Raw genomic sequence first — 22,666 nt, 5'->3', positions numbered from 1 at the left:
TTATTATGAATATTATATTCGATTCATGAACAGTGGCACAGTTAAAAGATTAAATGCTTTATATAACATATAAAATTGAGACATAACATATAAACGAATTCCTTGTCCCGTAAAAAAAAAATAGTATGTGGGTTGGCGCAGTTCTACTGCAATGCTTTGACCTATATTATTTCAAATAGCAATCTATGCAAAACTAAATTATTGTGTTTATAATTTTGTCTAAGCGGAAAGCTCTAAGTCATTCGATATATTTAATCTATGCTATTAGCGATTGAAAAAAAAAGAAACGATTTTGATGGATTATGGGCTGTACGAGTATATAGATGCACAGTTTAAACTCCTATCAATCGCTTTAAATATGCGCATTTATGCTTATATAAATAAATGTGCTTTCTGAAACCAATCTTATTGCATTAGCTAATCTGCGATGTAAAAAAAAAAGAAGTATCTGCCAGTTGCATCGTTATAATTTTCTATATTTCACGATAATGTATGAGTGTTATTTTGTATTTCAAACACAAATAGAACAAATAAGAAAAAAAAATTTATTCGTAATAACAATCAAAGCTTTCAGTTATAATAATTATAAATTGTATAATTAAGCGTCGCGTCATGTAGTAGGTGTAATACATTGTACCTTCAAAACTTGTATGAAGCTTTTATTGCTATTTATTCAGTTCTCAGAGGCAGGTCATTGCACTATCATATGTGTGCTTATGGGCGGAGCTGGGCTGGCTGTACTAGCCGCGACTCATACGTACCACGGCTCAAATGAGAGGCTAAGCGCGGAAAATAGTCGAATTTAAATTTACATATATGGCCATGTGCATATCCTGTGATATAAATACAAGATGGAAATTAAATGTTGTAAAATTTGTGCATCTAGCATGCATCAAATGCATCTAGCATGGATTCTATTCAATTATATATTGTAATAATAATCAACACTTTCTCGTGATCAAATATTTTGCTGTATCAGTTATTTTTTTTATGGTTTTAGTGACCTGGTGGTCCACCATGAAATGAAATTCCGAAATTTCGGGCTCAATTTCGTGTTTTTGTTCGTGTCAAAATCGACACAGTAAATGGAGCTTAACATTTCGTTCATCATAAATCCTATTCTAATAGTCCAGAAGAACGATATTTTAACATTTTTAATAATTTTAAACAGCATGTATTATGTAATTTTAACATCAAATTTCTGTTCCGTTCGTCCCCGAAATTTCGGAAAATACTTCATGGTAGGCCCTCTGGTTGTTACCTACATCATACTAACAAGTATATCTCAAAATGGATATGATCCTATATATATGACAGTCTAATTATCCCCTTAGATATATTACATATTAGAAAGAATGAAAGAACAGAGAAATTACACTGTATTTAATCAAGACATTTACATGTAGCTTTTGACTAAAAAAAGTAGACTTTAGTAGGATAAATGGATAATAAAATCAAATAGTTATATGTGTATATATATTTTCAAAAGTACTTAAATAATACGTTGACAAAACATGTTAGGGTTCAGTAGATGCCTACCGGAATAATAATTATATTAAACGCTCATTTTTTTATGGTTACTGTTTATTTTTCTTCTTTTTTTCAATTTAAATGGCTGCCACCCATTTTGACTGGTGAATCTGCCATATCATGCCAATGTCATGTTTAAGAAGGCACGGTGAAATATTTTTATTTCTGTGGTTCTTGAATCTGGTTGGTAGTGAACAATATGTCTATTGTTTATTGTTTGGTTTATTTGTCGACTGGTCGTTTTTTGACAATTGTCGCGCCATCTAGATGCTTATTATCTAGTATCAATAAATAGAAATACCCTAAGTATTTAACAACATGACGTGCTTAGCGTTGAAGTGTTCTTGAAACCAAAGTGTAGCATATAGGAGTATGCTACACTTTGGTTCATCAATCAGATTCATCTTCCTACCCTTTTTCCAATTATTTGGGGTCGGCGTAATGTTTTTATCCATATTACAAAAAGATTTCACTTTTAGTTATACGACCGGTCGCCTGCCCGACGTCAACCATCTTTGGGAAAATTCTTCCAAATCTGATTATAAATATAAAATATCTAGGACAGTTGTAATGCAAATCGATCTATTGTTTATTAAGTCCCAAACAAATTTAACAGACTTATCATGTGAGAGCGTGATCTGATATCAAAAGATAGAAGATAGATAGATCGAAAGAAGTCAGGCATGAGTTTAAGTTTTGTAAGTAAATAACTACTAAACCCATAAAAAAAAAAGTTGGTGACATTGGAGTAGAATTAACGTCTTGTGACTGGTTGCCATTCATCTTCTTCAGGGTCGCGAGCTGCGAAAGAGAAAGAAAATTGTTTACTTATTAATTTACAAAACAAAACTTGTCTAACTATTTAACATAAGCATAACAAGTTTAAAGTCCAAGAATTTATAAATCAAATAATGAGTCAAAGAATTTAAAAAACAAAAAAATGTCAAGAACGACAAAAAGTGAGGGGTGGCAAAATTAATATAGAGAGCGGCTGATGGCAATAACAGATTTGAAGCACTGCTTATATTATATAATGCGCGTGAGTGCACGAGGCATTTTCAATTCAAATAAAATGCGGGCCCTGAGTAGATTTTTCAGGTTGAAAATTGGGTTTATTAACAACTTTATAAACAACTTATGAAAATAATAAAAAATGTAATAAATATCAGAGTTACAAAGGTGTTATAATTTGTTTCAATAGCACTTACTGAAAATTAAAACTAGGGGTGTCACGTGCACGTTGTCGACCCTGAAGAAACCTTAATATACCCTTTTTGAAGCACCCCATTGATCTGGAAGGACTGTAGTCTTTAAATAGTTTAAAATACTCACGTTTGTCGTCGCGTCGTGGCGGCGGGCGTCGATCGCGGTCGTCACGGCGGGGAGCATCGCTGTGGATTTTAATTATTTATTTTATTTTATTTTAATTAGTATTTTTTAATTAGAATATCAAGTTGACTTTCTATCCGACGATTTCGTTATAAATGAAATTATTCTTTAAAATTTGTTATATATATATATATATATATATATATATATATATATATATATATATATATATATATATATATATATATATATATATATATATATATATATATATATATATATATATATGTATATATGTATGTATGTATGTATGTATGTATAGTTTTTATATACATAGTTTAGTTAAACTGTTGTCTGACAATGAGTAGACAAAACTGAACATTTTCAACAAGAGATAACAAAACAAATAAATTGTATCAAGAAATGGTCATTTGGACAAAAACTACACTTGAACAAAATTTATATTTCTGTTCTGTCTATGTTAATGAGGCGTTATTTCGAAGTGTAGACAATTCAAGCGTAGACCACTTACCGATCATCCCTCCTTGGTGGTTCCCGGTCTCTGTCCCTGTCGTCTCTTCTGGGAGGGAAGCGGTCGCGATCACGGTCACGGAAGTCCCTGTCGCGGTCACGATCGCTGCGGTCACGGTCGCCGCGGTCGCCACGGTCGCGGTCGCGGTCACGGTCACGTGGCGCGTCGCGGTAGCGGTCGTCGCGTGGAGGCGCATCTTTTGACCGCCACGCGCCTGAACGCTCCTGTTTCGTGCGTGCGTACAAATAAATTTCAAAAAAAAAAAGTCAAAGAACATAAATTCAGATTATGAGTTCCTTTTTCATAGAAATTCACATATCGTCATAGTCGTAGAATACTGACGGATCTGACAAAGATTACATATAAAGATCCGTCAGTATTCTACGACTATGACGATATAGCTGCTCACCTACAATAAATCACAATTAATTGTGGGGTCAGGTTGACCACATTATGGTGAATTCAAGATTTAAGCGGGATTTTATTTCTCCACCGTCGTCATGATGATATCATGGATGTGTACGGCATTTGTATATGAATGAATAGTCAATTAGCTGACAAATAAAAAATGCAGTACGAACCGTTGGTGCAGGTGGTGGATCAGCGGCTGCACGTCGCCAACTACCGCTCTCCGGTCCACTTGACCGTCCGCCGTAACGAGGCCTGATGATAAATAGACATATTTATTACAATTTATTTTTCTATGGACCCATATGAAATTCTATTGTACAAAGACATTTATATGTATTTAAAACAGGTGGATTATTTATCCATATCCGGCTCCAAGGATCAAATTTTTATAATGGCGTACGTCATACAAACAAAAGTAACGTCAATATTATTTTTATTTATGCAACTATTTTTTTAAAACATGTATAAGAGTTGTATAATAGGAAATTATTTCCAGCAATTTCACTGATCTGATGACTACTGGTATATAACAAGATATAAAAACAACTGAGTTTCATTACAAACAAAGAAAATCATAAACTCACCTTTCCCTATCGCGATCTGGTTCACGTGCAGCAGTGGAGCGCCACGCTCCTTCTTCTCTTGGTCCACGATCGTCTCTTGGCCCACGATCATCCCTCGGCCCGCGGTCGTCCCTTGGTCCGCGGTCGTCTCTCGGGCCACGATCGTCTCTTGGGCCGCGGTCGTCCCTTGGGCCACGGTCATCTCTTGGCCCGCGATCGTCTCTCACAGCACGGTCATCTCTTGGGGGACGATCGTCTCTTGGGGGACGATCATCACGTCTACAAATATAGTAACACGATTATGACTCCCACAAACTAATCTTAACTATTAAAATGTTTCTTCATTTTCAGATTGAGAATTTAAAGCACTTTAATAATGATTAACATTTTAATGAACAAGGAGATTTTTTTTTAAGCAATGGCAATAGCATAGTAATCTTGTGCTATGACGTCATATAAGTGTGATATGATATAAGTGAGGATTAAATCCAATCAGTTGGCCTATCATTATAAATTCACCTGGAATGATCACTATGATTACAATGATTTTAGGGTGGATTTCAAGACCAATCTGGCAATATAATCAGACCTTACACCTCCAGATTGAAGATAGTTAAGAGATACTCGCCTGTCGTCTCTTGGCGGGGGGCGGTCGTCACGCGGCCGTCTGTCAGGCGAGCGACGATCATCACGGGACAACTCGGCGCGACCGCGACCTGCGTACAACATTAGTCTATAATAATTGCTATTTATATTCATTATAAATAAGCATAGAATTAGTTAGGCGACTGACTATTTCTTTTTGAGTAATGCTAGGTCCAAATGACGTAATTTTGTTAGTACATTTCCATTTGGCGTTCAATTGTTTTTGCCTACCCTAATGGGAGACAGACGTGACGGATATGTATGTTTTGGCGCAATAGCAATTTGACACTTAACACTGGCATTAATATCAAAATTACGTATGAAATGAAAATTATTTTGATCCTTCGAGCCGGATATGTACCAGCGATCTATGGACCATTTTATTCCTTAATACAAAAGGTGTGGTAAAACACGCTGGAATTTCGTCATAATTACATGCCTGTACAACGCCAATAATTCCTTATTCTATATTTATGGTACTTTTCAAATATATAGTTAATATGTATTTTGGGGGTAAGCATGCACTATCTTAGATACTTATCATCACTAAAAACAATATCCAGTAGTGCAAACTTATTGTGAAGTAAAAAAAGTAGTGGCAACTGACTTGGTCTCCAGGGTTCGGGTTTCTTGTCGGCATCCTTGGTGTCCTTGGCGCGCCAGGCGTCGTCGCGGTCGGGGCGGTCGGTGCGGTCGGCGCGGTCGGCGCGGTCGGCGCGGTCGGCGCGGCGCCAGCTGCTGCCGGCGGCCGCCTTCTGCTCCTCCAGTCGCCGCGCCACTTCTGCCTCTTTAGCGCGGATCTTCGCCTCTGTACGTGCCAGCATCTCCTGGTGCTCTCTGCGACAAAAAAAACTATCAATATGGGAAGTACAGAAAAGATTACAAAAATAATTATCATCAGTTGAGAATTAGTGAAACAATTACGTACATAATTATCGTTAGTGACATCATCAGCCATCATTTATTTATTCTGTAGTGCATACATGTGTACAAGGCGGATTAAATCTTTAAAGCATTTTCTCCCAGTCATTTTTAGGGAAATAATAGAAAAGATACACACAGAGAAGAAATCTATGTATAAAGATTGTGTATGAATACAACACGGCACGTGTTGTCTTCATTTCTTTTAGTCTCGATTGAACTATGAATGAAAAAAAAAAAAACATTTCAAAATTCCCAGAGCAATAAGGCAATAAACTTTCAGCAGGCGCAGTAGTGCAAAATGACAATTTCAACACTGTGCTGTGACTGTTTACCGTTCTTCTCGCTCCTTCCGTTCGCGCAGTGCCGCGAGCTCCTCCTGGTGTTTCCGCTCGCGCTCCTCCCGCTCCTTCCGCTCCTCCTCCTCGCGCAGGCGGCGCGCTTCCTCTGCAGCGCGTTCCTCTGCACGGCGCTTCTCTGCCAGCCAGTCCTGGCGGCGGCGCTCGACGCGCTGCTGGCGGCGGGCGGCGCGGCGCCGCTCGCGCTCGGCGGCGAGCTGGTCGCGGAAGGCGGCGAGGCGCTGGTGGTGCGCGGCGCCGCGCTCGGCGCGCACGCGCGCCACGAACGCGTCGCGCTGCGCGTGCATGCGCGCCAGCCGCGTCGACGTCGCCACGTCGCGCGCGCGGGCCTCTGCACGCGCACACACAACATCCTCGTTTACATCTCCTCACAAATATACACATGACAAACCCTATACGCCCGGGGGAAGGGATTATTAGTAATACGGACTATCAGTTCCATTGCTAAACAATATACCCTGTCAGGTCAACCTCCACGTGATCCCCCCTTGAAAACATCATGCTGAATCCCAGATGTATTCATCACGATGGGCTAACTGACCTACTTTTTTATCTCGCCTATCATCCCTCACTGGTGCCCCATCAGCGTAGAGCGTTAGCGCAACCGGGGCTACCATTCCATTGTCATCTATTAAAATGAAATCCCTATACGCCCTAGCAGACTACTGCGTTTTGCGTGCATATGTGGCTACGCTAACGCGCATGTGCTTACGCTAACACGCATGTGAATACATTGTGCGATACAGTAAGGCTAGCGTGGGGGGAAGTGATTGTTAGTAATGGAGACTAAGAATCCCATTGCTAACAAAATACCCAACCAGGTCGACCTCCTCGCGGTTCCCCTTGGAAACTATCATGGTTAATTTCTGATGAATTCATCATGATGGGCTAACTGGCCTGTTTCCATTCTCACCTATCACCCATCATTGGTGCTCCGCCAGCGTATTCCGTTAGCGCAGGCGGGGTTACCATACCATTTTCACCCATCAAAAAAAAAAAAGTAAGGCTAGCGTTAAATTCAACATATCTGCAATTGCCAACGATACGTAACGGAACACCAATATATCAAATTATATAAAATTTGCAACTTTCGGTCATACTATGCCGAAGATAGGTCATTACGACGAAACTCTCGTATGCGACATTTTTTCCGCCGTCGAGATAACGAGCTTGAGTCGACGGAAAATAGCATTACAAGCTGTCTTATGTAATAAGCTACACTTTACAGGCGAACCGCAATGAATGCTGGCTTTTATAAATATTAATGCAACCGATGATATGTTGAATGAGACGTTAGTTTTAAATCCTTCTGTCACTCGCGCAACAACTATACTGCGAACCCAAAATAACCCCAAATAACGTTTACAATGGACTATATAGTGAAATAGCAATACAAACTGACCGATAAGTTGTGCGATGCGTTCGGCCTCCTGTTGCTCCCAGAACGCCTTATCCTGTACTTGCTTTTCTTCCAAACTCTTCTGCAACAATGGAATCTCTTCCAAACGTTTCGCACGCTCGAAATAGTCCACCTACAAGAAATAATTACATATTAAAATGCTATCCTAATCCCATTATATATAGATTTAGGTATACCAATCCATATCTAGTCACTATAATATGTAATAAGTAAAGTTTACCTTCTTTTCCTGTGACTTCAGTTTTGCCTGCATTTCACGGCGTTCCTTCATTAGTTCCTCTGCCTCACGTTGGGCTATAGCTTCCGCGTCCATTTTCTTTATTTCCTGTATTAAAAGTATTTAGAAAATTAATTAAATGTTGTTAAGTTTAGTAAAAAATTTACAAAGAAATATATCTTTCATAATTCTATAAAATGTTGTAGTGACATTTTATTATGTGAATGACTCAAAATCTGTTTTCATATTTAGAGAAGGAGCTTAATCAAAAATTTATTTAATTGCTCAGTTTCATGAATATGGACATTGGGTTTCATTTTATGAGTAAACATTATTCAGGTTAAAATTCTCATAGGAAAAGATATATTTTTAAAGATACAAGTAACTATAATTTTCCATTAGTCTAAATTACAGGGTACAGAATCATAGTCGTCAGAAATAGTAAAGCAAGATATTTTTTTTTATACAACTGATGGGAAGTGGTAACCGTCGCCTATAGACATGAGCAGTACCATGGACATAACAGAGTATACTGTTTCGCCCATGATACCCCCCATGCATTTCCATTCCCGAGGACTCAGTTGTTATTTTTCTGTACCCAGTAAATTCACACCATATCCCACCCTTCAAACCGAAACACAGCCATGCAAACACAACTGCTTCACGGTTGAAACACAAATGGGACAGAGGTATCCAAGCAATCGACTTTTGTGTATGAGCAGTATAATGGCAAACGTGGTGTGGATGCGTGGGGGCGCGTACCTCCTCGTCGAGCTTCTGCAGCATCTTCTTGCCGTGCGCGGTCTGCGAGATGTGCGCCATGCGCTCGCGGCGGTGGCGCTCCTTCATGGCGGCGATCTCGGACGCGTACTTGCGCTTCTCGCGCTCCTCGCGCTCCAGCTCCAGCCGCCGCGCCTCCGCCGCCGCCGCCGCGCGCAGCTGCTCCTCTTGCCGCCTGCCCGCCAACACTCATCTCAAACACATACTTGGGGACAAAGGAAATCATTTTGATTCATTCTTTATGAATTCATTACTGTGGGCCAACTGGCCTGTTTCAGCCTCGTCTATCATCCTTCACTGGTGCCCCACCAGTGTATACCGAAAGCGAAGTTGGCGTTACCATTCCATTATCACTAATTAAAAAAAAAACATCCAGATAGATGTCTTTTTTAATCTAACACATGTTAGAAGTAAACACTCCAGTGACGTCTTTGTTACCTTTGCCTATACTCATTATTAACACTATTTTCCGAAACTTTATTCGTGTGATTCAGTGCATAAAGTAGTACAAAAGTTAGGCTTAAAATCCTCGAACTAAATTTCATTCAAATCCATTAGGCCATTTAAATAAAATTGTTCATTATTATTTAAAGTTCCACCACTAAACTCTCATTTAATCGATCATTTATAAATGTTGCAATTTCTTCATAAAATACAATGTTTCAGAAATATACAAACTATTAGCGTACTCACTATGCATAATATTAGAATTCAATATTTATTTTTTTTAGAATTTAAGTTTGTATTTTAATACAACTTCGATCAATATGAAATAGAAAGACAATTTTCAATACAACTTTAAAGGAGGAGATTTCTCAATTATTTTAAAACCATATTTGTGCCTTTTAAATTTTATTCAAACTATATTATTTAGATAAAAATGTCATGATAGTAACCTGAGCTCCTCCTCTTCTCGCACGGTGTTGAGCCGCTCAATGTACTCCTTGCGCTCCTCGATGATCTTATGGCGCTGCAGCACGCGGTGGTGCTCGGCGTGCTTGTTGTCGTGGTAGTGCTGCAGCATGTGCAGCCGCGCACGCTCGGCCTCGGCGCGCCGCCGCGCCGGGAACAGGCGGCCCGCCGCGCCCGCCAGCACCGCCGCCGCCCGCACCAGCTGCTCGCGCACCTGCCGCACACGCACACCTCACACGCATCGCACCACACCACACTACACTACACTACACTACACTAACAGGCGGCCCGCCGCGCCCGCCAGCACCGCCGCCGCCCGCACCAGCTGCTCGCGCACCTGCCGCACACGCACACCTCACACGCATCGCACCACACCACACCACACTACACTACACTACACTACACTAACAGGCGGCCCGCCGCGCCCGCCAGCACCGCCGCCGCCCGCACCAGCTGCTCGCGCACCTGCCGCACACGCACACCTCACACGCATCGCACCACACCACACTACACTACACTACACTACACTAACAGGCGGCCCGCCGCGCCCGCCAGCACCGCCGCCGCCCGCACCAGCTGCTCGCGCACCTGCCGCACACGCACACCTCACACGCATCGCACCACACCACACCACACTACACTACACTACACTACACTAACAGGCGGCCCGCCGCGCCCGCCAGCACCGCCGCCGCCCGCACCAGCTGCTCGCGCACCTGCCGCACACGCACACCTCACACGCATCGCACCACACCACACTATACTACACTACACTACACTAACAGGCGGCCCGCCGCGCCCGCCAGCACCGCCGCCGCCCGCACCAGCTGCTCGCGCACCTGCCGCACACGCACACCTCACACGCATCGCACCACACCACACTACACTACACTACACTACACTAACAGGCGGCCCGCCGCGCCCGCCAGCACCGCCGCCGCCCGCACCAGCTGCTCGCGCACCTGCCGCACACGCACACCTCACACGCATCGCACCACACCACACTACACTACACTACACTACACTAACAGGCGGCCCGCCGCGCCCGCCAGCACCGCCGCCGCCCGCACCAGCTGCTCGCGCACCTGCCGCACACGCACACCTCACACGCATCGCACCACACCACACTACACTACACTACACTACACTAACAGGCGGCCCGCCGCGCCCGCCAGCACCGCCGCCGCCCGCACCAGCTGCTCGCGCACCTGCCGCACACGCACACCTCACACGCATCGCACCACACCACACCACACTACACTACACTACACTACACTAACAGGCGGCCCGCCGCGCCCGCCAGCACCGCCGCCGCCCGCACCAGCTGCTCGCGCACCTGCCGCACACGCACACCTCACACGCATCGCACCACACCACACCACACTACACTACACTACACTACACTAACAGGCGGCCCGCAGCGCCCGCCAGCACCGCCGCCGCCCGCACACCTCACACGCATCACAACACGCTGCGCCACACCACACTACACTACGCTAACAGGCGGCCGGCAGCATCCGGTCAACTCGCACACTATTTTTCAGTACACAATTATAGGTAGTGATCTATATATAGCTACTAAGGATGATTTTTCAAACATTTATTTTCATTTTTATGTTTGTTACCTCATAACTCTATCAGTTCAGTATCAGTAAACAGATTTTGAAAATTCTTTTTTTTCCAAACAAATCACAAATCTAATAAACATCAGATTGATAGATTTATGACAATCTTATTGCAAATTCTCTAATTATTATCAATACATACATGGGTCTATTTATATATTTATTTATAGCTACATTCTCATTATTGTACTATTGATAAACATTCAATAAAGTGAATATAAGATGTATTTCATACCTGTTCAGCAGGAGTAGCTTGCAGTATAGCGCCGCCGCAGGCTTCATCGGCAGCGGAACACCACTCGCCACCGCCCGCTTCGACGCCAAAGTTTACACACCTGAAAGAAAGAAAAAAAAGTAAATTTTGTATACATTCTAATGTGCCTTATACAAAGTTGATCTAACAATTGTTCGATTTTTAAAATTAAAAGAATAAAATGTAAACCAGTCAGCTTAGAATTAATTGAATATAGAATGTTATGTTTGCAGTGATTGTCACAGTCAAAAATATCTATTACCTATTTCATTAGGAATTACAATCATGAGTAAGTTTATTTTTTTTTTATTTATGCTGAAAAAAGCTTGCCAGAGATCCCAAGATAGAATACCAGTGTAAATCTCTGAATTTTTAAATTAATGCTTGGATCATTTAAGAATGATTGCTACTAACTTTGTATTTTGGAGGGCAAATAGTAGTCATCCGGTAAGCCATGTCAGATACCTAACGTGTGATCCTAATTGCCTAAAAGCTCTTGACATTAGAGGGCGCCTCTATGGCACGAGTACTAAGTAATAGAGGTACTGACTTGTTGGCGTGATCGATCCGAATCTGCATATCGTTATGCCGCACACAGTCTACAAGTAATCTTTCCAGATGGAACAGGTCGTCGGTGCCGGCCAGCTCAAGAAGGCGAGAGAACTGCACGCAGGCGTAGCACTGCGCCACCTGGCGGATCAGACGGACGAGCGCCACGTCGTTCAGGGCCGCCGTGTACTGAGCCAGCGGCGAGTCTGTTGGACACACATATTGTATTATAAATACTGTCTAAAAAGAGATATAGATCTAAAAAAAATTAATATTTTAAATTTAACTTACTAGGTTCATCCTGTAGCGACTTAATAATACCCTTAACATTGTGACAGATCGTTAATGGGTCAAATTCCACTTCCAGCCAGGAGTACAGCTGTTGTAGCTGAGGCGATGCCAGCGCCACCACATTCAAACGGATCACATCTGTAACATCCGACGATTATTTTATCTATTTTCCTATAATTAAATTAAAATGATTCTGTTTTAATATAATAGCAAGAAAAATGAAAGAGAAAGATCCCAAACAAGTGTTCAAGTATTACGTAAAACACTTTCGGAGATTCTTGGAAAACGTTACAATGCATAACAGGGCCGAGAGAGGATTCGAACAATGCATTAAGTTATTTTTTTTTTATTTAAATTAAAAAAACTAGTGAATTAAAATTTTCAAATTAGAAATCCTTCTCGTTTGTTTTATGGGGAATACTTCGACTGTTTTGTAGGTCATTTTTATTCTTTTTGTTGTCAGTATTTGTTAGTGATGTGACTTTAAGGTAAAAATGGTTGCTTGTTATAAGGAGGGAAAGTTAAAAAATATTCAAAAATTGCATTACGTAATACTTGAAATTTCTCTATGGGAAGTACTAAATTAAATTTATTTTTGTTTTCACCATATAAATCAAATATTCAAATATTAATATGCTATTAAAACCAAAGATGGTTGACGTCAGGCAGGCGGCCGGTCGTAAAACTATAAGCTAAATCCTTTTGTAATATGGATAAAACCATATTACGCCGACCCCAAATAATAATTGGGATAAGGGTAGGAAGATGATGATGCTATTAAAAATCAGAAGTCTGGGATATCATACATTCTGCTTAATATAATATATATATATATATATATATATATATATAAACAGGATTGCATTATTAGGCAAGTTGGCTAAGGGGATGCGAGACCAAGAAAATAATAATTATTAATGAGCGATGTACCATTGCCGTGTAGTCCCGGCATAGAATAGGCCACCCTTTACTTTTCTGTGGGTGTAATAAGAATTGACTAAGAGAGGACGAGGGATGGGCAGCAGCGTCCGTCTTAAAACATCCTTAATCATCTCCTAAAACAACCCGCCTGCCAAGCATGGCCAATCCATCTACTAAGCGTGGTAACTACTGGCAAAACCCCCAAGAGGGAGGTTTATGTTCAACAGTAGACAGTTAAAGTCTGATATGATGGTGATGATGATGATGAATGTACCTTTGAGTAGACTCGCGCGGGTCGGCGGCTGCGCCAGTCCTAGAAGCACGGCCAATCGCTGCGCCTTCTCGACGGGGCTCTTGTCCGTCTCGACGAACCTGTCGAACTCGGGGTGCAACGACGGCAGTGGTACAGACAGTACAGCCACCAGGACCCGACACGCCATCCTGGTATCAATTTACGAGATTAGCACTTCTTAGATACCACTTAGGTCAACAATCTATACTTATAATAAATCTGTAGAGAGGTCAATTCTGTACATGAAATATATATCCAAAATAACTATCAGGGGATGATTAGTGATCAATACTGATGCCAAAAATGCAATCGGTAAAATTTTTGCCTGTCTGTCTGTGTCTGTATGTTCGTTATAGAAACAAAAACTACTCGACGGATTTTAACGAAACTTTGTACAATTATTCTTCATATTCCTGGGCAGGTTATAGTATACTTTTCATCACGCTATGATCAATAGGAACAGAGCAGTGAAGGGAAATGTTAAAAATGTCCACCAGTGCGACGCCGGGGCGGGCCACTACTGATAAAATAAAAGTGAAATATTAAAATAGTTGTTTACAAAATGAAACCAACTTCAATAGTGACAAAACAAATTATTTTAATTTAAAAACTAAACTATTGAATTAATTTAGATAAAATGTCTATGAGGTCAATCTGAATCCATATACTTTCAGATAAAAAAAAAATTCGAAATCAGTTTGTCACAGTTATGAAGTAACACATAAAAAAATTACAATTTAATTAAGAACCTCCACCTTTTTTGAAGTTGGTTAAAAATTAAATCACACTTTGCGTGATCTATATAAAACGGGCGAGTTATTAATTGAGACATTAGAATAGTGTAAGTTTTATGTAAATATTGTGCGGGCATAAATTAACACAGACTACATATGGTGATGCAGCCTGTCGCGTCTAGCCACCAGCTATGCTCTCCCTCCAAGGCCTACCACCACTGACAACTGATATGTTAGTGATGGGATTTAATTTGGAGGGCACATAATCAAATTAAATTGTTTCTTACATCTATTTCCCACTACATTTATAAAATACTAACTTTCTGCCTGCTATATGTACATATTAGGGATAAGTAATATATAGCAATACATATATATTGGCCCAAAAAAGATATATATTGGTTGTCCACTACATAATTTGAATTTTGCGTGATGCCGGAAAAAACATACACACAGTTTCATAAAATTAGTATGGAACAAGCCCCTATCCTATCAGCTGTTATCTGTCCACTAAACATCGCAACCCTATCAATTAAAAAGAATCATACCAGAGGGAGACTTTGTACAAAAGTCGATTGCTTGGGTACCTCTGTCCCATTCGTGTTTCAACCGTGAAGTAGTTGTATTTGCATGGCTGTGTTTCGGTTCGAAGGGTGGGATATGGCGTTAATTTACAGGGTACAGAGGAATAACACCCGAGTCCTCAGGAATGGCAACGCATGGGGGGTATCGTGGGCGAAACAGTATACACCTATCCCCCGATTTACACGGTACTTGTTTTACACGTTTTCGCTTTTACACGGTTTTCCAAATAAGTTTTTTTTTTTTTTTTGTTTTTATCGCACTCTACTAAATGCTACTAATACTAATCACGGGGAATCCCGAGCTTATGTGCTGACTTGCTGCACATGCACACTGTGTCTGTATTTCTTCACATAAAATTAAAGTTTTATCTACGGAAAATTGTATTTGAGTGAAAGTTTCACAGTGTCAGAAAGATTTAATTTTTCAGTTAAATGTATTGTAATTAAATAAAAAAACAGTGTTTCCGTAATATATTACATATTTTAACCTGTCAATGCATTTTATTTTTATTTCTGTGGACACCTAAAAATATTGAAAAAAATCACAACTATTAAATAGCAAAATTATGCATTTTCTGCAAGCTTTTCGATTTACACGGTTTTGACTTGAAAATTTTTAATTTTCGATTTACACGTTTTTCTCAGGAACGTATCTACCGTGTAAATCGGGGGATAGGTGTACTCTGTTATGTCCATGGTACTGCTCATGTTTATAGGCGACGGTTACCACTTTCCATCAGGTGGGCCGTCAGCTTGTTTGTCATTCTAAGTTGTATAAAATAAAAAACTCATAATTGCAGAAAATAAAACATTGTTGAACATATAGTGCCATACGGCATATGGCCCTGAGTCACCCACATCCAGTAACACTGCAACAGACTTGTGCCTCCTATAAATATCCTCACTTCAGATTAGAATCATTCTTACTATTAATGAATAGTTTAAGTAATTACTTTTGCAGCTCTTCCTGGGTGATATTCTTTTTCATCTCTCTAGACAGCTGGAACAGCTTGAGCAGTGCGGCAGCATGGAAAAGACAGTGTCCAGCCTTCCAGAACACCAGTGCTAATTTGCCATAGTAGTTGGCCATGGTTTTGGCCACTGGAGTTTTCTTGGACATGTTCATAAGGTTGTGAATGTCTTCTATGGCCTTGTAGGCTTCCTGTTTTGTAAAATGAGATTGTTTTATTAAAAATTGTATATATTTTTAGAATATTTTTCGTGTAGTCTTTTCATTTGCAAGAAATTATAAAAGATAGATTAGGGAAAATATTACAAAGTACCTATTTTTGTAGAGCAAAATCTGCTTGTTAATATTTCCATAAGTTTTATGTTTTAAAATCCGTTTAGAATTTCACATTTTCATTTGTTGCAATTTATTCTTTCTTTTTTGTATTGGCTTAAATTAACACAGACTTCTTAGTAATTCAGAGCCTGTCGCGTCAAACCAATAGGTTTGCTTTCCCTCCGAGGCCTACCACATTCTAACAATGGGAATGTCAGGTGTGGGATTTATTTCGGAGGAATTTTGTATTAATTGGCAACTAGCCAGGGGGCAGAAAATGAATCATTAATTTAGAATTTAATTAGAATTTGCTCACATCACTGTTTCAATTTGAAGAGATTTATATGGCTGTTATTAATAGGTACAGAGTCAGTTTACCATAGACCTTGGGGGTGAGGGATTGTCAACGATGGAGTTTAATAGCTGCATTGCTAGCAAAATACCCTGTCAGGTTATCTCAATGTCATTCTTGGAAATCATCATGGTTATTTCTTGTGGAATACATTATGATGGGTTAATTGATCTGCTTTAATCCTCACCCATCATCTCTCACTGCTGCTTTATCAGTGTATACCAATAACACAGACAGGATTACCATTCCATTTATACCCATTAAAAAAAAAACCATAATCCTAGTGAAAAATGCATTAAGGGTACCATTTGTCGATACATTATAGTATAATGTCCACAGTCAATTTTGTTGATATTTCCTAAGTATATCTTACCTGCCATAATTCCATCTGTATAGCGCTGTCAAGCTGGAACAGTCTAGTTTCCAAATTGAGTTGTTGCGTCTCTGGTTTTGATATACTCACATTCCCAGTTTGCACCTGTTTGAGTTACATATAATATTTTTTATTAAATGGCATTGAATTATCAACTCGCAGTTGTTTGAAAAATTACAATATTTCACATACTGTAATTGTAATTTTACAATAATAAACTAAGTTTATTATTGTTTTCTCACAAAAACATAGGTTGAATAATACTTTGTTTATATTATTTATATATACAATTTTATACACACAGAACTCCGAGATCACTAATCCTAACAATAGTGAGTTGGTTTGAAATGCAGTGGAAGTGCATATTATGTAGAAAGCTATAAACATCCTGTAGCTTTCTACATATTGAAAAGTCATTATTTTTATTTAAACCTTACATATACAAGTAACATCATACAAAACAAACAAACAGACAAAATGTCTATTGCTTAATGATATTAACAACATAGATTAAAATATGAATTGTTTTTAATAATTTTTTTTTATTTCATAATTATATGACTTAAATTTTTTTTTTAATATTTTTTCACTATTTGGGTGTCGAAAAGTTAACACTGGCTCCAAGCAGCGATCTAATAATTTGTCTGACGATGTCTCGTTTAGAGGTGAGATACGTGTCGTAAAACGTGCGCGAACATAATGGCAGTTGGAGATTGTTGGCCAATATGAAAGATTGTAGAAGTTTTGGTAGTAATAGTGGTAGTCAATCTTTGAGTGTTGGCACTCACACACACACACTAATGGTAGGAGAATAAAATAATTTTGATGAAATAACCAGTGATATGGATTTTAGCAAGATAACACGTAGTTCAGTAAAATATATATATTTTTTTACAACTACTTACAGTAGGCTTGCAAATATCCTCCAAATGTTTCCTCAATTTATCACACAACTTTCTAAATTCTGTCTTACGGGAGTACTTTAGACAAAATTGAAATGCCATGCGAGCAATATCGTGGTACAGAGTCTCCACATGAGCGTTGGTACGCAACAGTTCCAAGCACTGACAGTATGACTCCCAGAGAAATTTTACCTGAAAATCAAATTGTTTTTATAAGATACTAGCTTTTTGACCGCTACTTTGTATGCGTGGATTTTGGAAGTAGGAAATGCAAAATAAATATACCACTTATAGATAACATATCGATATAAAACACGCGTCAAAGTTTAAGTTACATCTTTAGGAACATATCTATAAAAACCGCATTCAATTTGGTGGCGCCAGAACAAACAAACAGATAAAATTTCTAAAAACGATTATTTTGGCATCTACTGCTCTTATTAAGACCCTTACATGATTTTTTTTAAATATCATATATAAATACCATTTACCTGCAATTTTATTAAATTAGTAAGGTGATGTATTCACAGAAGTACAAAATATTAAACATATACAGGATAATGTAATAATGGGATTGTCATGTCTATAAATATCAAAAACATGAGCCGAAAAACATGTAAATGTAATGTAATGTAAATTGGACTTTCTTTTCTGCGCTTAGCCTCTCATTTGGGTCATTGTGTGTAAAAAAAAACATGTAATTAAATGTTAAATATATGTTAAAAACTTATGACACTAGAAAATTTCTAAATTATACATTATTTTTTTCTGGACCAATCTGTTGAAAAATAGTAACTTGCACCTATAGACTTGTATAAGACATCACAGAACATATTCTGACGCTTGTAGTACTTCAAATTAATCGCCATTACTGAATTGGTATACTTTTATTTTACAGACATTGAAAGTTTTTTGGGCTGTGGAGACTCGATTAACTGGACAAATTGTTGTATAGGAATTGAATATATGAAGAAAAGACTGTTTTAAATATTCTTAATACCAGAAAGATAACATATTCGAATCAACAAAAACCAATCAAAATCAATATTTATTAATGAGTAAGACAAATATTTTCTTACTTACAGATGTACTTACATATTTTACAAAGTTGATTGCATTTGATAATCCAGATAATACAGTGATATATTAATTTTAAATTATATTATTTGTGCAGGCATAAATTAACACAAGCTACATATGGTGATGTAGCCTGTCGCGTCTAGCCACCAGCTATGCTCTCCCTCCAAGGCCTACCACCACTGACAACCGATATGTTAGTGATGGGATTTAATTTGGAGGGACTCAGAAGCAATATAAGACTAGACATGAACAACAAAAGCCAGAAATAGTTTGGCTGAATATATTCAGAAATTATCACTAAACATTCTTCTTACATATCTGTCATACCTGTCTAAGATTGGGTTGGGCACGAACAATGGAACTCAAAATGCTCTGATTTACATAAACCTAATTTAGAAATCCCTTTTGCTTTCAGTCAATGACATTAAATAGATAGATAATTTAATTGCATAAATTATAGCATACAAATAATAACAAAGATGGATAGACATGCACAAGAAATATACATAATGATATAAAAAGGAAAATACATAAAAGTAACATAAGCATTAAAATAAGCATTTTAGTATTTTTTTTTGATGGGTGAAAATGGTATGGTAACCCCGCCTGCGCTAACGGGATACGCTGGCGGAGCACCAGTGAAGGGATGTGACCAGTAAATGAAAAATAGGTCAGTTAGCTCATCATGATGAATTCATCAGGAATTAACCATGATAGTTTTCAGGGAGAACCGCGAGGAGGTCGACCTGGTTGGGTATATTGCTAGCAATGGGATTCTCAGTCTCCATTACTAACAATCCCTTTCCCCCCAGCATTTTAGTATTGGAAAAGCATTTTAACACTGACTTTCTGTTGTTGTGGTCAAAAGTCAGCTGCTTATAATCCTATAATTCTGTTATCCTATCTATTATGAATTCTAAACAGGAAAACTTAGATATTTGTACTTGATGATTTATAAATGCTTTATTGGCCAATTTTAGTTACAAATTATATTTAGAAGAAAAATACCAAATTACAGATAGCAAAAAAAGCAACATAATATTCTTATAAAAATAATTACCCATGGTGTAAGTATTGTTCTGTCTGAACGATCTTGGGCATCTTCTCCTGACACTGCACTGAGGAGTATACTCTCAGGAGTCGCTAGGTTGTCTAAATCATCGGTATCAATGACAGCTTGAGTTGACTGCTCCCTTGCAGCTTCTGTACGTTCTTCAGCCATTCGCAAATACCCCCTATGTATAAAAATAACATATTAATGATCAACACATGATTGTGTAATTGGGGTTTGTAAGTGTGATATTTAATGACTTATTAATAATAAGAGATGTGCTACTTATTAAAAAAATCTCTTTTAATTCTATTATAAAATTTTACTCATCTTTAAGAGACATTTTGTCTAATAATATAGTTTTATTTTCACTTGTGTAATAAATTTTTAATTGAATGACTAGTACATTGTTTTCAACCAATTTTAAAAAGAAGGAGGGTCAAAATTTGGTTGTAGTTTTTTGTTTGTTATCTTATAATTCCATCATTTCTAAACTGATTTGTATTTTTTTTTTATCTAAAAGGATATACTTACTGATTAGTCCCATAGATATATTATTAAAATTAATTCAGTAATTCAGCTTTTAGATATAAATGACTGGTTTTGTCACAATTGGAGTTTGTTTTTTCATGGGACACAATTATTAATTATTTATGCAATAATTTATATAAAAAAAAATAATAGCACAATAGAACTTTTGATATCCAATAATGTAATAATAGGGTGGCAGAGAAGGCAAAATGCCATGGGTGCCAGACTAAAGGGTGGCTCCTGATTTGAGTGACGTTGAGTATCGGAAGAATCTAACATTTATTGCAAAATAAAAGTATTTAATTGATTTAAGAATTTGAGTTTTAATTCAAGAATGTTCTTGATGTGTAAATACATGAATTATACAAATATATTGAGATTGTAACAAGGTGTTTTCAAGTAAAACCAAAAATAGTTATTTTAATCATAATAGTGTTTTGAGCATTGATGATACCTTTAATAATGTGAGGAATTCAATTACATTCATAAAGATTTATTAAGTAATTTAAGGCAAGTGGATTTTTAACATTAAAAACAATATAGTTTCTTTTCTGGGCAATTATAAGAAAATTCTTTATTACAATAATACAAATATATTACTGTATGTATGTCTGTGTAAGGACCATTCGACAAAAGTATTTCCAATTATACTTTTGAGTATTATTCCTTACAAATTTGTTTATCCTTGAAGTTAAAATCAAATAATGAAAATATTAAATGATATTTGGGTACTTCAAGGGTACCTTTTAATCATACACAGAATAATATGTTTATAGAGTAAATTACTAAATAGAACAAATAACAAATCATGCCCTAAAAAAAAAAAAAATTAGAGAGGATAACAACATCTTTAAACTTAAGATTTAGTAATCAGAATTATCAATATTCTATCCCTTAATAAATATTAAGACTTAATCAAGTAGTTATATATATATAAAAAAAAAACATTAATATTATTATGTGTTCTTTTTTATTTTATGTAATATAATTAAAAAATTGGTGAGGGTGTTTTGAAGTATATTACTCTCTTAACCAGAAGAACCATTTTTAATAAAATTTGGCATATAGATGGAAAACATTTTGTATTCCTAGAAATATATAAATATAAATTAGTACCATTGATCTAAGTCCTTGGTCTGGAGTGTCCCTATATATATATATATATATATATATATATATATATATATATATATATATATAATACACATAAACATAGTGTACAGATACATTAAATTTTATATTACCTTATGACAAGCTCCAGCGACCCCACATTCACTGACTGAAACATGTTCCTGTACTGGAATAGACCTTCCTTGGCAACATGCGACTTGCGAAGGTCGACGCAAAGCTCCAAGTACTTGAACATAATCGGTTCAAGTACTGACTCAGACCAGTTGTATGCCCATTTCTTATTTCGGAAAACCTCCTGCAGGGTATCCAGAGCCCGAGCAGGTTTGTCCAGGTCCATAAACTCTGAAGGGACATGATGTAGCAATTTAAATATTTAGGTTATGTTTTTACGTAATGATTTATAGACGTTATTATATCGCAAATGATGTGTTTAATAACATAATAAAATTTATAATTATAAAAAGTTATATTTTGTTCCATGTAAACAGCTGCGATGAAGTTACTACAAGGGGAAAGGCCGACTTAGTATCAACATGCAACGTGGTAAATGATTACACATATACAAATTTGAGTACAAACCATTGGCCCGTTTAAGGGCATTTTCCGGTCTTTGACCGTATCGAGCCATGTTGTAGTTACACTTTACTTCATTAACGCGAATTTGAGTACACAAAATATGTGGAAGATTCTAATTAATCTTCCATTTATTAGTCTGTCAACGCACTGAGTACGATCAAAATGGCTACTGTAGATGTTAGTGTTGCTACATTGAAATAAAAAAAAAAATTACATATTCTTTAAAATTTTATGGTCCTCGACATCGCTAGCTAGTCCCTGAGATAGAATAAGATATTCGGCATTGCTATCTCATAAATGTCACTAAAAATATATTTTTTCATATATATCAGATAATCTTTTATCTTTGCATCAAATTACTTTCATATCGTGAAGTTTGTATCAAGGAATATTACAATTATAAAACAAGACAAAAAAATTCGGCACTCTTTTAAAAATTAAGAACAATAGATTCATAATTTTTCATCATTTCAGTCATTATCCGTACATTGCTGGACATAAGCCTCCCCCATAGACT

General features: G+C 37.8%; 1 protein-coding gene across 1 annotated transcript; it reads right to left on the bottom strand.

Annotated features, from left to right (window-relative positions):
- Positions 1-22,327, bottom strand: LOC113515178 (eukaryotic translation initiation factor 3 subunit A). Its single transcript, XM_052896104.1, has 22 exons — positions 22,153-22,327; positions 21,687-21,915; positions 19,921-20,095; positions 17,784-17,972; positions 16,879-16,983; positions 15,822-16,030; positions 13,533-13,699; positions 12,338-12,475; positions 12,048-12,252; positions 11,480-11,579; positions 9,604-9,833; positions 8,690-8,882; positions 7,931-8,035; positions 7,693-7,822; positions 6,267-6,621; positions 5,618-5,847; positions 4,994-5,081; positions 4,387-4,644; positions 3,973-4,054; positions 3,392-3,615; positions 2,863-2,921; positions 1-2,331 (listed from the first exon to the last, which is right to left on the bottom strand). Exons 1-22 carry the CDS (start codon positions 22,199-22,201, stop codon positions 2,285-2,287), a joined length of 3,567 nt encoding a protein of 1,188 aa, XP_052752064.1. The 5' UTR covers positions 22,202-22,327; the 3' UTR covers positions 1-2,284.
- Positions 22,328-22,666: the final 339 nt, after the last annotated feature.

Source organism: Galleria mellonella, unplaced genomic scaffold (assembly GCF_026898425.1).
Source record: "Galleria mellonella isolate WM207_F2 unplaced genomic scaffold, CSIRO_AGI_GalMel_v1 utg312, whole genome shotgun sequence".
Lineage (NCBI taxonomy): Eukaryota > Metazoa > Arthropoda > Insecta > Lepidoptera > Pyralidae > Galleria > Galleria mellonella.
This window is presented reverse-complemented; position numbering and strand designations above follow the sequence as displayed.

What these genes read in the sequence shown, in the direction of transcription:
- LOC113515178 (XM_052896104.1), bottom strand. Translation starts at nt 22,201, where the DNA reads ATGGCTCGATACGGTCAAAGACCGGAAAATGCCCTTAAACGGGCCAAT. An exon ending in GTCGCTACAGGATGAACCTA is followed by an intron (nt 12,253 to 12,337) that starts GTAAGTTAAATT and finishes TGTGTCCAACAG; the next exon opens with ACTCGCCGCTGGCTCAGTAC. An exon ending in CCACCAAGGAGGGATGATCG is followed by an intron (nt 2,922 to 3,391) that starts GTAAGTGGTCTA and finishes TAAAATCCACAG; the next exon opens with CGATGCTCCCCGCCGTGACG.